The sequence below is a fragment of the Gobio gobio genome (assembly GCF_949357685.1).
Source record: "Gobio gobio genome assembly, chromosome: 18".
Classification (NCBI taxonomy): domain Eukaryota; kingdom Metazoa; phylum Chordata; class Actinopteri; order Cypriniformes; family Gobionidae; genus Gobio; species Gobio gobio.
In genome coordinates, this window is record NC_137111.1 from 39,428,582 (window position 1) to 39,443,189 (window position 14,608).

Consider the following 14,608-nt stretch of genomic DNA (forward strand, 5'->3'; position numbering starts at 1 on the left):
ATGAAACATTTTCGATTTCAGTCCCAGCATTGATAGTTCACTCAACCAAAACGTTCAAATTTTGAAATCGCAAGTATCATCAATATCAATCGAACGGTTTGATAAAAGTTTTTGATTATTTTTGATTATTTATTTTAAATCACATGTGTGTTGATCGAAGACTTGGATTAAAACGCTCAATTTATATGGATTTATTTGTTTGTCTTTATGAACTTTCTGAAGCGTTCAAGTTTTGGATGCGTGCACTTTCAATGGAGGTGCAAAAATCCATTAGTGTTTCAAAGATTTAATGAAAGTTTTATGGGTTTGGATATGAGGGAGTAAATGACAGAATTATAATTTATGTGTGAATTAACAATATAAATAAAACTTACTAAACTGCACATTTTCAAAATCAGCCTTTGGGCTGCTTGAGCAACTAGTTGACTAATTGGTCAGAGTCATGTAAAGTGCCGTTCCAACTCATTTTACTTCTGTAATTTGGTATTTCCATGTGGTAAAATCCAATTATCCATAGCACCACTAACACAAAGCCTGGGTTGTATACCAACACAACACAGAGAAGCAAGGATTTCTACAGCCAACCACTTGGAGCAAACAAGTTGGTTTGTCAGGCATTCCCTGTGCGTAACTGGCAGGGAACAAACCTCAAGCTTCTGAGAGAGGAGAACCTAGGCCTAGCAGCCAGAGGGATTCTCAGAAAGGATCTGTTACGGTACAGAGATCTGAAAGATTCAGAGGAGCAAAGAAGAGAGGAGAAAAACAGATTGTGAAAGAGAGAGAGACACACACACAAGGGACTCTGGAGGAAGACAAATATGTAGAGAAGAATTATAATAAATGCATAGGAACAACTGGAACGAGTGACCTGGTTTACAAATCTTCCCTAAAAGTCGATCTGAATTTTATATGATGGTGCAGATTAAAATACGTTCTCATGCAGTGAGCGACGGTGATATGAATGGCTGATCCTTCTACATACATTATTCCATATTCATGCACAGACCAATTATTCGAGTCAGATAAAGGGCTTCTGAGCTCGCCGGGCTGCTGTACGTGGATAAGAGCGAGCTGTTGCTTGGCAACCTGATGAAGGGGCTGGGTGGTGTGGGGTGCGCAGCAGGAAGGGACAAAGGCAGCGGGAGTGTACCTGTCTTTTCTCCGCTCTCCCGTGGGTACAGGGCTGACGGAGATCCTGGGCAGGGTGGAGATGGAGCTCTGAGACTGGCTGGAGGCGAACGAGGACGTCTCCAGATTGAGAGGAGACAGGGGTGGGGTGATGAGACTGGGACTGCTGCATTCTGAATGAGACAGGGACCCTGATGAACAACATGGATAAACAACCATCAGCATGTGTTCTAGTTACAAAAGCTCGTAATTACAGGAAACTAATTTGACACCTTTGGACAGTAATCAATATAAATCTTTAAATTGATGAAGTCATTTTCTTTACATTATATATATATATATATATATATATATATATATATATATATATATATATATATATATATATATATATATATATATATATATATATATATATATATATATATATATATATATATATATATATATATATATATGTTATGTAGTAGATTCAAAATGCTGAATGCCGTTAAAACAGAGTACACATTTAGTAGATGTACCAATATAACAATACCTTAGGGGTGTAACGGTACACAAAACCGGTTTTCAAAAAAAAAAGTTTTGAAGTCACGGTTCGGTACGGGTTCGGTACAGCAGTTTTACAAAATAGCTTTTTATTTATTTTTATTAAACAGTGGTTTAGTGAAAACTTGTCTGTCCTTGAATGAATTAAATTATAACTAAACGTTTATTGAAGATATTGCTGTAAACTATATAGGGAGCCCTTACTTGCACATTAATATTAAACAGAGCTCAAACTATTAGCCTAAATTCTGTTGCTATTTATTTTTAGGTATAATAATCAACACTCAAATAACAGACACAAACAAGTAAACTTCACATAAGGCAGTTTTTGCAATAACTTCTAGATCTAATTATAAAATTGTTTTTTCTCCAATTTGTTGTTGAAATATAATCATTTATACACAGTGTCTGTCATTTTCACTACAGGTTTATTTAAACATACATGAAATAATCAAGACATCCCTAACAGGTTAAGTAGAATATAATGAATATATAGGCTAATATAGTGCATATTTAGTGAAAGAGTTGATTTCTCTAGTGAATAAAATACTGTGGACACTGAATGACTGCCTGAGGTAAATGTAATGCTACATGACATTGTTTAGTTTACAAGCAGTTATTGGGGTCTTTCCACCGCTGAAACACTGATTGAGCGATTACACCACATATGATACGTGACAGTAAGTTGTAATGTATCCTCGACACACCTTCAGATGTTCATTCATGTTTATTCTTTAGGAAGAGATGATCGTTCGCGTTCACAGATGATCGCGTTGCGCGGCCGCTTGAACTGTGATCAGTCACGCCACATTAAAGAGCGTCAAAACGGCGATTTATCGTTTGAATTTCGTGATAAAATGGACTGAATACTTAATATGTTCGTGTGGGAACTCGGATTGAAGTGTGTTCTGCGCTTAAAACAAGCCAACTGTGAACTGTTAAAGATTGTATTCGGAAACCGTTCGGTACAGGCGTGCACCAAACCGAAAGCCCTGTACCGAAACGGTTCGGTACGAATACGTGTACCGTTACACCCCTACAATACACAGTAATAAACCGCAATATTTACTCACAGACACTACAGTTTCAAAAGTTTGGGGTAATTTTAATTATAATTAAAAATTATAAATACATTTAATACATGTAATGTTTTTCCTTTTTACAAAAAAATATACCACAAAAGTGTTACACAGCACAACAGTATTCAACACTGAACACTGAATTAATGTAATATAATGTAATGTAACGTAAAGTAACGTAACGTAATAATAGATATGTTTCTTAAGCAGATTTCTGAAGGATCATGTGACACTGAAGACTGGAGTAGTGATGATGAAAATCAGCTTTGTGTCACAAAAATAAATTACATTTTAAAGTATATTTAAATAGAAAACAGTTATTTGAGATTGTAATAATATTGTACAACATTGCTGTGTATTTGATCAAGTAAATGCAGCCTTGGTGGAGCATCATTTTTTATTTTATTTTATTTTTTTATTTAATCTTACTGACCCTATGAAGTCGTGAAACAAGAAAAGATTGTGAAATTAGTCAAATGGCACACTTTTTACAGCTTAAATGGCCAAATAAAAATCACCTGATTAAAATAATCAAGATTTTCAGTGTCAATTTTTGCCAATTTCAAATTGCCAACAAAATTATCACAAAAACACCATGAATGTACAATACATTGCTCTATCCTAGTACAAATGGAAACTTTGGGATAAAGCACAATTAATTTCCACTACTTCATCTATATTTGACCCTGGAAGCCAGTGGAAATGTATGCCCGGTTCAGACAATTACACGATTTTAGCCTGATTTTGTCACAATCTGTCGACGTAGGATCTCGTGGGGATTGGCAACGGGACGACAATGGGCATGGTTTTATCTCGTATAGTGTCATAGTTGACGACAATCGACGCCACATCTGCAATGCTTCACGATGTCACAACAGAAAGACTAGCATGTTTAATTTTTTTTCCAGTCTTCCACAACGGGTTCTGTGACATTGACCGATAGGAGCACAAAAGCTCTTACGTACACACCTTTAAAGGTGCGGTATGTAGGATTGTCAGCAATAGGTTGAAATAGGTACTGCAGTCCAAATTCTAAATATTGGAGATTGTTGTTTCCCCTGCCCCCTCCTCCTCAGACTCGACGCTTGAGAACACACACAAACTGAAGCGAGCGCAATTGACAATAGATGGCGAGAAGATTTTTAGATAGATGCTGAGACTTTTTAGGTCGGGTAGAATCTGCAATCTCTGACCCAGTTTGTTTGCTGGCTTCCATGGCTGCTGCAATACGCTGTGTTTTTCGCAAACTGGGGTGTTGAAATACTATTGGGTAAATTGGTAGCGTGCGGTTTTGCACAGACCAAAAGAAAAAAAGACATTCCGACACGGAACGCACATTTCAAAGTAAAATAACTGGGCAGTAGCATTGTTTTTCTGAGAAACAAGTAGGTGAATTTAGCATGTTTCCTAAATATCTGCAAGCATATTATGGTATTATTATGCTTTAATAAAGTGAAAAACTGTTCCTATGGCAGTACTTCTGCCTTTATGGTGTTTCCTCGTGGGACTACCACGACAGAGTGAAAAAAGATAAATGATAGCGGTGGCGCTTCAGCAACCCAGGGCTTTTCTGACAAGACATCCAGTGCAAAACACGCCGCTTCGGTAGCCATTGCTTACGCTCACAACACCTGTCAGTTGTATGTTCCGCCTTCTCGATGACATCACGCTCACGTTGTTAAAGACGGCAAGCGATCATTTGTCGGGAAACAACAAGAATTTAGGAGTCAAAATCGCATAATCTGACACAGTGAATACCGTAACAGACACAAATATTGTGTACTGAACCCGCCATTAAACTGTGTATGATTCATCATTAGTTAAAGAAAGAAAATGTTATATGCACTATGTTAAGTGTAGACTCTTTCCCTCGGGTTATTTATTCAGGCTTCCAATAATTCAGTGTACACAAATGTCAGGCTTGTTTGTGCAAAGTGTTCTCTACTTGACATGTTTTACTTGATTTAGCTTAGTCTGACATTTTAATTACCTTTCCTGAACCATATTGCTGATAGTGGTGGCTATTTACAATTTTACCCGACTACAGTGTGGAAGAAAAACACTGGATTAAAAATGAGATGAAAAGGCTAAATTAATTTATTTCAGAAATTTTTCAAAAATAATTAAACTTGCACACAGAGGTCAGGTGACAATGTTCCATTCTACATGAAATATTTAGCCTACAGTCTATACTGTGCAGTATGTAGAAAGGAGTATACTAGAACTGCAGTCAGAACGTAGCCAAGATTAATTCAAAGATGCTGGATTCATGGGAGGAGACTCACCTCTGTCAGAGCCAAGTACGGAGCGAGGATAGCGTGGTGTGGAGGGAATCTTTATCCTTTCAGTGCGATACTGCAAGTTATTTGATGAACCTTCAGGATACAACAGGGAGAAGATGAGGAGACCAAAATAAACACACACTATTTAAAATCAATGGTTTAGGTTGTGAGGGGAACAGATGACATTTATTATTAAAGACAGAGACTGACCGAGTCTAGCGCTGGACGGCAGGGAGTTGGTGCCGTGTGAGGCCCGGCTGCTCCGGGACGACTCAGAGTAGTCTGCGGTGCGTTTCTGGCTCAGGTCCAGACTTAGATGCCCTTGATGCTGAGGACTAAGATGGAGAGAAGAAAACTGAGCAGGCTAGATCAACAAACACTCATTATGGGGAGAGGAAACAATTATTCTCCTGAGAAAGAAAATAATGATCCTGTTTTTGACCTACAATGGCTAATTTGTATTTAGTATGACATAAATGCATTTTCATGCAACTCATGCATTTAGGATGCACTTGTCCTGTATTGAGATGGGTCGTTGAGATTTTGCGAAGCAAGACATCTTTGTTGATCCTGGAACAACATTCTTGTCCAAAAACAAAAGTCTTATCATAATATCTCCATATATCTTTTATAAAAGTCTCCATAATATAACCCAAAAATCAGAGGGATAAAATGGGTGAAGAAGTGTGGTGAAGAAGCCCCTAACCCTTGTTGTAAGCCTAAACATGACATTAACTGTAAAACAAATCTGATTGGTTGATTGGAATGTTGCCCAAGGATCAAACATCTACTGTATTTGGTGAAATCAGGTTCAGTCTGTGACTCTGACAGAGTTGTCATATTTAATGGAGGTACAGTCTTCAGTGGAAGTACAGTATATATGTGTGTGTGTTGATTATCTCAGTGGGAACTGTAGTACCTGGGGTGTGTGTGCTGCTGATTGATCTGGCTGGTGACAGAAGGGCAGTTGTTAGGGTGAACTCTGTGACTGCGCACCATGTAAACGGGGTTCTTCATAACGGCTGTTACCGCAGGGCAGGGGGCCAGTCCTCGATGTGCTGAGTCTAAAGCATAAACACAACCACATAAACAGTGAAAATGAGAACCTTCAACTTCCCAGTGAGCTCAGATCTTTCATTTCTGCCTTTTTTTGTTTTGGTGGCTACTGCTCTCCTCACACGGTTGAGTCAAGAGACTATAGTCGAAAGTCAACCATTTTATGTTCTATTCATTTTTTTATGTTTTGCAATTTCTACAAAACACGTAGAGTTTTATGTGTGACCTTTTTAAAAAATATATATAACAATGAACATTAAAGCATCAAAAATAAATAAATTGAACTAAGCTAATAAGAATTAGGGTTTTCAAACTTAGCCTAAATTATGCTGTAGAATAGCTCATTGTGGACCGAATGTTAGTTTGTATTTCACAAATTTATATTTCTCCGAAATGAAAGAAAAGTATTTGATTACTTTTACCATGATTGAAAGCAGTTTTGCCTACACTAAACCATAACATACTTTTATCTAAATGAATATATTTTAATTTTTTTTTAGTTAATATAAGGAAATAGATTGAGTCTTATTTTACAAGGAAACGCATACATCTTCCCAATTGAAATGCATACATCTTCCCAAAGAGACTGTTCCACAGGGGTTCCTCAGGGGTTCCTCAGGGGTCTACCCTGGGGCCACTTCTTTTTAGTTTGAACCTGATTGATCTCCCAGAAGCCTGTCCAGATGTACATACTCAAATGCACGCAAATGAAACTTAGATTTATATACATGCCAAACTGAAAGAACAGGTGGCATGTACATTTTCTTTTGGCTTACTTATCTGCTGACTGGCTTACTCAGTGCTGCTTAATATTAAACGCTGAAAAAACTGCATGCATGCATTTTAAAATTAAAAACAAGGAAGTGGTCCAACCAGATATCATAGTTATGGCGAAAAAAATTCAATATCTTTGAGTTATTTTAGTCTCACCTTATATACATACAAAAAGCATGTTAAAAATAGTCTGTGCAGTGACATTTAATCTAAGAATTTTCAATTTATACAGAATCAACTTTCAATAAAAGCAGTTTTTGCATTCTACTTGAATTCTATTACTACATTACATCATGGTCACAAGCAGGAAAATATTTGATACGAAACCAAATAGATGTACTCACTGTTATATAACCAAAAAGTAAAATGTTCTTACTTTTGATAATTTTGTTATATTTCAAGTGTTGTTTAATGTACATAATTGTTCCATCATTGAAAGAATGTATCTCTTGGTGTGCTGAGATCACAAGACAAACACAAGCTTCTTCTAGAGGTGATTGCAAAGCTCACTTTAGAGCTTCTGACTTTGGTTGTTCAGCTTTTTCTGTACAAGCTGTTAATAACTGGAAGAAGACACCAACTAATACCAGTTTTTTATTCTTGCACATTTTAAGTTACATTTGAAATAGGGTTAAATATGAGTCAAACATGTGATCATTGAACATCTTGTTCCTTAGCAATTGGAGTTTTGGTACTTTCATTATTAATATTATTATTATTATTTCTTCTTGCATGTTTAATTTAAATGTAATACTTATTATAATGTAACTTCTTTGCAAGTATTTTTGTATTTGTATTATATTATTTGGAATGCATTTTTAATTGTTAGGTGAGGAATATTATAATAAATGTTATTTTTGATATTTTTTTAGTTCTAGCCAATTCTGGAGCTGTTCACTGTCCCTGTTCAGTAAAATAAAAAAATAAAATAAAATAAAATAAAATAGATAAACCTAAAATATGTAATAGTTCCCATAATGAAAAACATGGTAATTGTGCCATTAATGCTTTAACAACTACATGCGGCATCAAGAGTAGCCATTACACATTGTTGTAAAATGCCTCGCTTTGGCTTTTGCTTGTGTTCAGAATTGAGTTCCACCTTTAAGTAAAGCCAGCTGCTCTTGGCGACAGATGAGCAACGACGGGGAAGCTCAGAAGGGAGTCATCCCGGCCAAAGCTTGAACATTTAAATCAAGTAAAAATAGAGCTCATTATCACACAAACCCCATGTGAACTGTATAGTCACATGACAAGGGCATCAAGCAGCACCCACAGTGATTTGTCCTGTTTCTACAAAAATCTACAGTCCTAACAGTCCTGTATGTCAGTGCATTAAACAAGATCTAAGTGACACGTTTCAGGGCTCAACAATAAGAATGACCTTATGCTGACAGAAAGAATCAGAAAAAAAGATAAGATAAATGCCTAAAAAAATCGTTGAGACCTGCATTTTCATACTAAGCGACGGCATGAAGATTCAAAGAAGAAAATTATAAATAGGTTTTGTTCAACAAGCCCGTTCATACATATTCAGCATGATTATCATAAATGAGCAATTCAATTACTCAGTACTGACTTCACCATAAAATTAATTAAAACATTAATTTTGTAGGCCGCCTTGATCAGAATAAAGATGAAGTGCGCTCCACAGAGCAAATGTAGAAAGAGGTACATTGAAATGCACCCAGGGCGGGTGTAACTCACTGGGAGGCAGGGTTCCATTATAGGCTGTAGGAACGAAACCCACGCTGTGTCTATGAGGTCGGTTAGGAGAGGAACGCAGTCTTTCCCTCTGCTCCAGAGAGTCACCATCATTTGAATAACTCTGCCAAACACCCACACACACACACAGCATTAGATAATGCAGTTTACAGTTCTATAGAAAGTTATAATGAATGTTTCTACGTATTATAGAATATCCTTAAAAAAAAAAAGAGAGAAGCTTTGAAATGGCTTAAAACCCACAATTGACCAAACAGCCACTGTAGCCAAATGGATTTGAAATATTTAACACGTACAGTAAAAAAATAAAATGTTAAAAGAATCATGTCGCATTGTTTCTTTTCACACTAAAAGGAAGAATGATATTTAAAACATTTTCCTCTAGTTTAGGGTCAGAAATTAATACTTTTATTAAGGATGCAGTAAACTGATCAAAATTGACAGTAAAGACTTTTACATCGTAAAGACTTTTTATAAAAAATATATATTTCAAATAAATGCTGTTTATAAACGCTTTTTAACTTTCTATTTGTCAAAGAATCCAGAAAAAAATCTATCATGTTTCTACAATATTAAGAAGCACAATCATTTTCATCGGAACATATAATCGGAAATGTTACTTGAGCACCAAATATTAGAAAGATTTCTGAAGGATCATGTGACTAAAGGCTGCTGATTCAGCTTTGTCACAAAATGAATACATTACATTTTAAAACATTAAAATAGAAATAATAAATAAATTGTAAATAATAAATTTGTACTGTATTTGTGATCAGATAAGTGCAGCCTTGTGATAACATTAAAATAATATTTTGAACTGTAGTCTATATGCACTAATATAACAATACAACTCTTAAAGCATGTGAACAGTAATGATGCAAGTCAAAACACGATTCAGAATCATTTATTATTCAACAAAGCACTGAATTGATTCACTGGACAGTTTAAATGTATTAAGAATATTTGCATTTTTGCTACTGAGGTTTAAAATTAGTGATGCTGTTGAACATTTTTGTCTCTGTGTCTCATACCAGCTTTCTGCCATGGTCTTCAGAAAACTTTCAAAATGACCTAATAGTTTTAGTGCATTAATCTAATTGTGAAATTCATAACGTTTGCCGATTTTAAATTGCCAGCAGTATATGATAAATGAATACATGTAAATAATAATCATTATTAAAGGAATAGTTCACCCAAAAACGAGTTCCGGCTGAAGGGTGACCTCTGACCTGGATGTAAAATTACATTTTTCTTTAAAAGTTCTCATTTTAGACTTCTAATTCATGACCAGCGTTTTGTTTTGCTCTATCCTCTGTGCTTCTGCGTTCATCAATTCTCACCTAAGCTTATGCTACGCCTACGTCACACTTTGGGTCAAAGGTCACCCTTCTGCCGGAACTCGACTCTCTTGTGAATGTGCATACGGCCGTTGCCGGAAGCCAGCCATTATAGTTTATAAAGTTTTAAATATGGCTATTTTTGTTACAAAACCAATCACTTCGCTTCAGAAGGCATTTATTAACACACTGTAGTCATATGGATTACTTTTATGATGGATGAATGTGCTTTTTGGAGCTTCAAAAACTCAGGCACTATTCAATGCCATTACAAAGCCGGGAAGAGCCAGGAATTTAATATAACTCTGATTGTGTTCGGCTGAAAGAAGAAAGTCATATACACCTAGAATGGCTTGAGGGTGAGTAAATCATGAGATAATTTTGGCTGAACTATTCCTCTAATACTACTTCTACTACATTTATAACTTAATATATACCTTATATTAAAATATACATTTTAGTTAGTGAAAAATACTCAATTATATTACTATAGTTAGCAAATTCATATTATAAAACATGGATACTTATATAATAACGCTAAGCTAGTCTTCTGCATATCATCATCATTGTGTGTCAGCATTTCTAATGTTCTCTTCCCCTCTATCTTCCCTCCTGGTGCAGTGGGAGATCAATCTCAGGCTGCGAGGCTAATTAAAACAGGGGCGGCTGGCTGTGTCAAGCCTAGTGGATCTATAAATTCACCTGGAAGCTCTGGAGAGCAATGGTCTGAGGAGTCATCCTGCGCCTGAGTGCCGGGGCCGATTTGGGCCTTGGACGCTTCACTTCTGGTTCCTCCGGCCGCATCCGACCAATGTCCTCCTCGCAGGACTTCCTGGAGCTCAAGACCTTGCCCTCATGCCCCGCCTCGGTGAAGTACAGGTTACCGTTGCGGTCCTCCTGCTTGGGTTCGGGGATAGACATCGTGGTGATGGTGGACTCCGAGGCAGAGCTTCCCTGATGTTTGTGCTTGAACTTGAAGGAGTCGCTACGAGTGGGCGGGGTCGGAGGCATTGGGGCGGAGTCTGCTCTCAAAGGTTGAGGCGAATGGTAGTCCGCCTTCGAAGGTGTATCTGGCCTTTTGAAGGCATCTGCTTCAAAGATGGACTTCCTTTGCTTGGGTGACCTGTAGATGGAGAGTTGCGCCGGGCTGTCAGTTGTCATGGAAACACCCACCACCATTTTAGGCCAAGTGCCGCCACTGTGTTTTTTCTCTAGGGTGGTCTCCAGGGTAACACATTCTGGGCCAACTGACTCAGAGCGGGTATAACAGACCTCCTGAAAGGCACTGCCACTGTATCGAGCCAGCCCCAGCTCTGAAGCGGGTCGGAGAGAGTTAGGGTGCAAGGTGGAGATTGGGAAGACCTTCCTTTCGGAAAAACCGCTCTCCTCTGTGTCTGTCCTGGTCTTTCTTCTCTCGCCGCCCGCATCCCCACTATAAATGTCCGTCTGAGTGGAGCTGTTGTGCTTGAGGTTTCTGCTGTTTCGTGAATGAACATCTGACAGGTGGATTCTGCCGTTTGATTTTTCGACCTCCCTCAGGCTCTCAAAGATGTTCTGCCCCGATGTGCTCTGAGGAAAGAACTGTTAATGGACAGGTTCAGCATAACTGGATAAATAAAACCCCACACCATCAATAACACAAACATTCAGAGGTACATAACCTACTGTGACAGTGGCTTATTTCACAAAAGGACGGTTTTAGTGGCTACCGGGGTAAGTTTGAGGAAACTCTGGTTTTCCGGCTTCAATAAAATGGATTGGTTTTAGCGGTGTTCATCGCTATGGTATCTTGCGCTACGCACGTTTTTATTCTGGATAAGAGATTGCAAACCAAAACTGGACCAATCAGATTAAAGCAAAATGACGCTAGTGATGTATCTGATGCAATAAAGTTACGCCCCTCTATCTCTTGCTCCATATACAAGTACTTTACAGTGCAAGCATTTTAATGATGAAATTGCCTGGCTTTTGCTGCTTTTTAATTATTTTATATGAATTATATATAAAATCATAAGCAATTATATTATGACAATTTAAAAATTTAATTTAATATAAATACATGCATTTAAATACAAGCTTTAGAATATATAACTTTTAAAAATGTTAATGTACACTTTCATTTAAACACTTTGTGAACCTATATAAATGATTAATTAAAATGAATTTAGTCTATTCACTCGCATTATTATAGTCTTTTAAATCATGATATTTTTCAGAACGATCTCTTAATCTTCAGCAGAGAGGTGAATTGTGCCGACTCTGTCTTGCAAGAAGTGAATCAAACTGAAGCTCTTCGTGCTTCTTGTGATTGGCTGTCACACTTTGTTTGGTTTTCGCAACTCTAAACCAACTCTGAACCTCAGAGTTTGTTCAGCTAGCTTTGAGTAACAGGCCACAGGTCTGTAAAGAGCTTTTTCATCCAATAACAAACTGACTCATCACTAAGCTCCGCCCCACTTCAAGCTTTTTTTTTGAATGAGTGCTTTTGGGAAACCACAGGATTTATTTAAAGTTATAAAATGTTGTGTTTATGCTTTCAGGGAACCTTGTGCAACTATTATTGAGAAATTAATAATTGAAGTCATTACAAAACAAAAAATTCTGTTTAAAACCATTTAAATAATTGTCAGTAACTTGGCATTACGCAGAGGCTTAGCAAAGGCTCTACTGATTACTGAAGCAGTAATGAGAACAACTACAAACTAGCATATTTTTCAAACCTGACTTCCTCAGTAACGCTTCAGAGTTGGTATTCTAACTCAGACACAGCTGTCTCAAAAACGACTTGGAATAAATGTCACGGCAGCACCTTGGTATGTGGTAATGAGAGCAGCGCACACGCTCAGACAGCAGTGAGAGAACAATCACCTTCATGAGGGAGAGAGCGAGCGAGTCCCTGCCGCCCCTCAGCAGAGCCTCACATTCACTCAGAGATTTGTTATCCAGAGCGATCCCATTTACCTAGGGAAGGAGAAATTTAGGTCAGCGCTTCACCAAAGAAAAGTGCCAGCAGACTTTTCAATCCTTCTATTTTCAAACCCAGAAATGACTTCGGAAACTTGTGAAGAGAGACAATTGATTCCTAGTGAATGAAAGAATGGTGCACTTTTAAGATCTCCACTTCAGATAAATCCTTCCATCTTTTTAAACTTAAAGGGATTGTTCACTCAGAAATACAAATTCTTTCATTGTTTACTCACCCTCAAGTTATTCCAAACCTAGGCTTTCTTCTGTGAAACAAAAACAGAAGAGTGTTGAAGAATTGTACTCGCCATTTAATGAAACTGTAAGGAGACTCAGAACGGCAAAAAGAGCCCTAGTCTCATAAAAGTAGTCCAGACTACTTGTGCACTATATTTCAAGTCATAAGATAACTAACTTGCTATTTATCAAAAATAGCTCTCAAATCAAATATGTCAACAACACACTAGAACCAATAATGTCCAATTTCAAATGGCATTTATGTGATTTTATAGTGCATAAAAATTAAGTAATACATTTTAGCACTAAACATGGGCATTATTAGTGGACTTTATTTCAGTCTATCACTGTTGTTATTGTTAACTACAGCAAACCATTAAAATATATTTTGTTAAATGATATTAAAAGATGAAATCAAATTAAATATGAATCCGAATAATTTTAACTAAATGGAAAGTGTGTATTACAACTATTTAAAAATATTTTAAAAACAAAAACTAATAAATGTCAAAAGCACATAAACTGACAAAAAAATCTAATTGAAAACTCAAAACAATAAATAAAAACTAACACAGAAAAATAAAGCTGGTCTGTTCCTCACATTAAGCTATCGTATGGCTATTTTTAAGATTAGAAAATAATCGCACTAGTCATATGGCCGACTTTATGCTACCTCAGAGGGTGACAGAAGTAAAGTCCACATTTACTTTCATTATATGGAAAAAGGCAGCCAGTACATTCATCAAAGTTTCTTTTTTTTTGTGCTTATGTATTCCTAAATAGCAAACCATGCGGGTTTAGAACAATATGATTGCGAGTAAACCATGGCACAATTTTCATTTTTGAGTGAACTATTCCTTTCATGATAAGAACCGCCAGATGTAGTAGGACTATTGATTGAGCCTTCTGACATGGCCAATACTGGAGCCAAAAGGTCACAGATATCAACTACCTAGTATCTAGCATGGGAGTTAAAGTAACACCTGATCTGCTTTCAGGATTAACATCTGTGTTACTTATCACCAGAGTGGCAGCTATCGCTTAGCACATCACCTGTCTTATATTCGTCGCCTCCATTTAGGGAGTGGAGTGGATTTGATTGGCAGTTCATCTAATGAGCCCTCGTGCATTTAAGATAAGTAACAGGATTAAAAATGTGCTTCAGTTAGGAGATTGCGATGAGAACTAAGGTCAGACTTTTATAAGAGCAAAACGTATCCTTGACAGCAGCGATCTTCCTTCAATTTGAGAAAGGATCGCATGACTGCTTGATGACTTACGGCAATGAGGCGGTCTCCGATGGTAAGAGATCCCTCTCTGGCAGCTGGGCTGCCCGGTGCGATAGCAGCCACATACACGCCCCCCTCAAGAGTGATACCCGCGTCTAGGAGGGTGCAGACCAAATTAAGGGTCATTAATAAGAAAATAAGGGAAATTAGCCATAAAATACGGCAAAATGAGTTGGGGAAGACGTGGGAAG

At 37.2% G+C, this 14,608-nt stretch overlaps 1 protein-coding gene and 1 long non-coding RNA gene across 7 annotated transcripts in view; both read right to left on the minus strand.

The window, feature by feature from the left end:
* Positions 1-14,608, minus strand: part of LOC307142142 — a 576,947-nt gene that overhangs the window by 287,805 nt on the left and 274,534 nt on the right. The gene's annotated exons all lie outside the window — the stretch shown is intronic.
* The window catches only part of dlg5a (discs, large homolog 5a), an 87,947-nt gene that overhangs the window by 22,513 nt on the left and 50,826 nt on the right, over positions 1-14,608 (minus strand). For 3 of the 6 annotated variants that reach the window (XR_013818432.1, XM_079842694.1, XM_079842696.1), the window contains exons 14-21: positions 14,409-14,512; positions 12,796-12,888; positions 10,630-11,508; positions 8,573-8,693; positions 5,955-6,099; positions 5,246-5,370; positions 5,039-5,128; positions 1,151-1,319 (exon numbers count right to left, since the gene is read on the minus strand). Coding sequence is in view for 3 of the 6 variants with exons in the window: in XM_079842694.1 (XP_079698820.1) it covers positions 1,151-1,319; positions 5,039-5,128; positions 5,246-5,370; positions 5,955-6,099; positions 8,573-8,693; positions 10,630-11,508; positions 12,796-12,888; positions 14,409-14,512 (1,726 nt within the window). In the remaining 3 variants the exon portion in view is untranslated. The remainder of the gene's footprint in view (positions 1-1,150; positions 1,320-5,038; positions 5,129-5,245; positions 5,371-5,954; positions 6,100-8,572; positions 8,694-10,629; positions 11,509-12,795; positions 12,889-14,408; positions 14,513-14,608) is intronic. The other 3 variants (XR_013818431.1, XM_079842695.1, XR_013818430.1) reach the window with 2 other exon arrangements.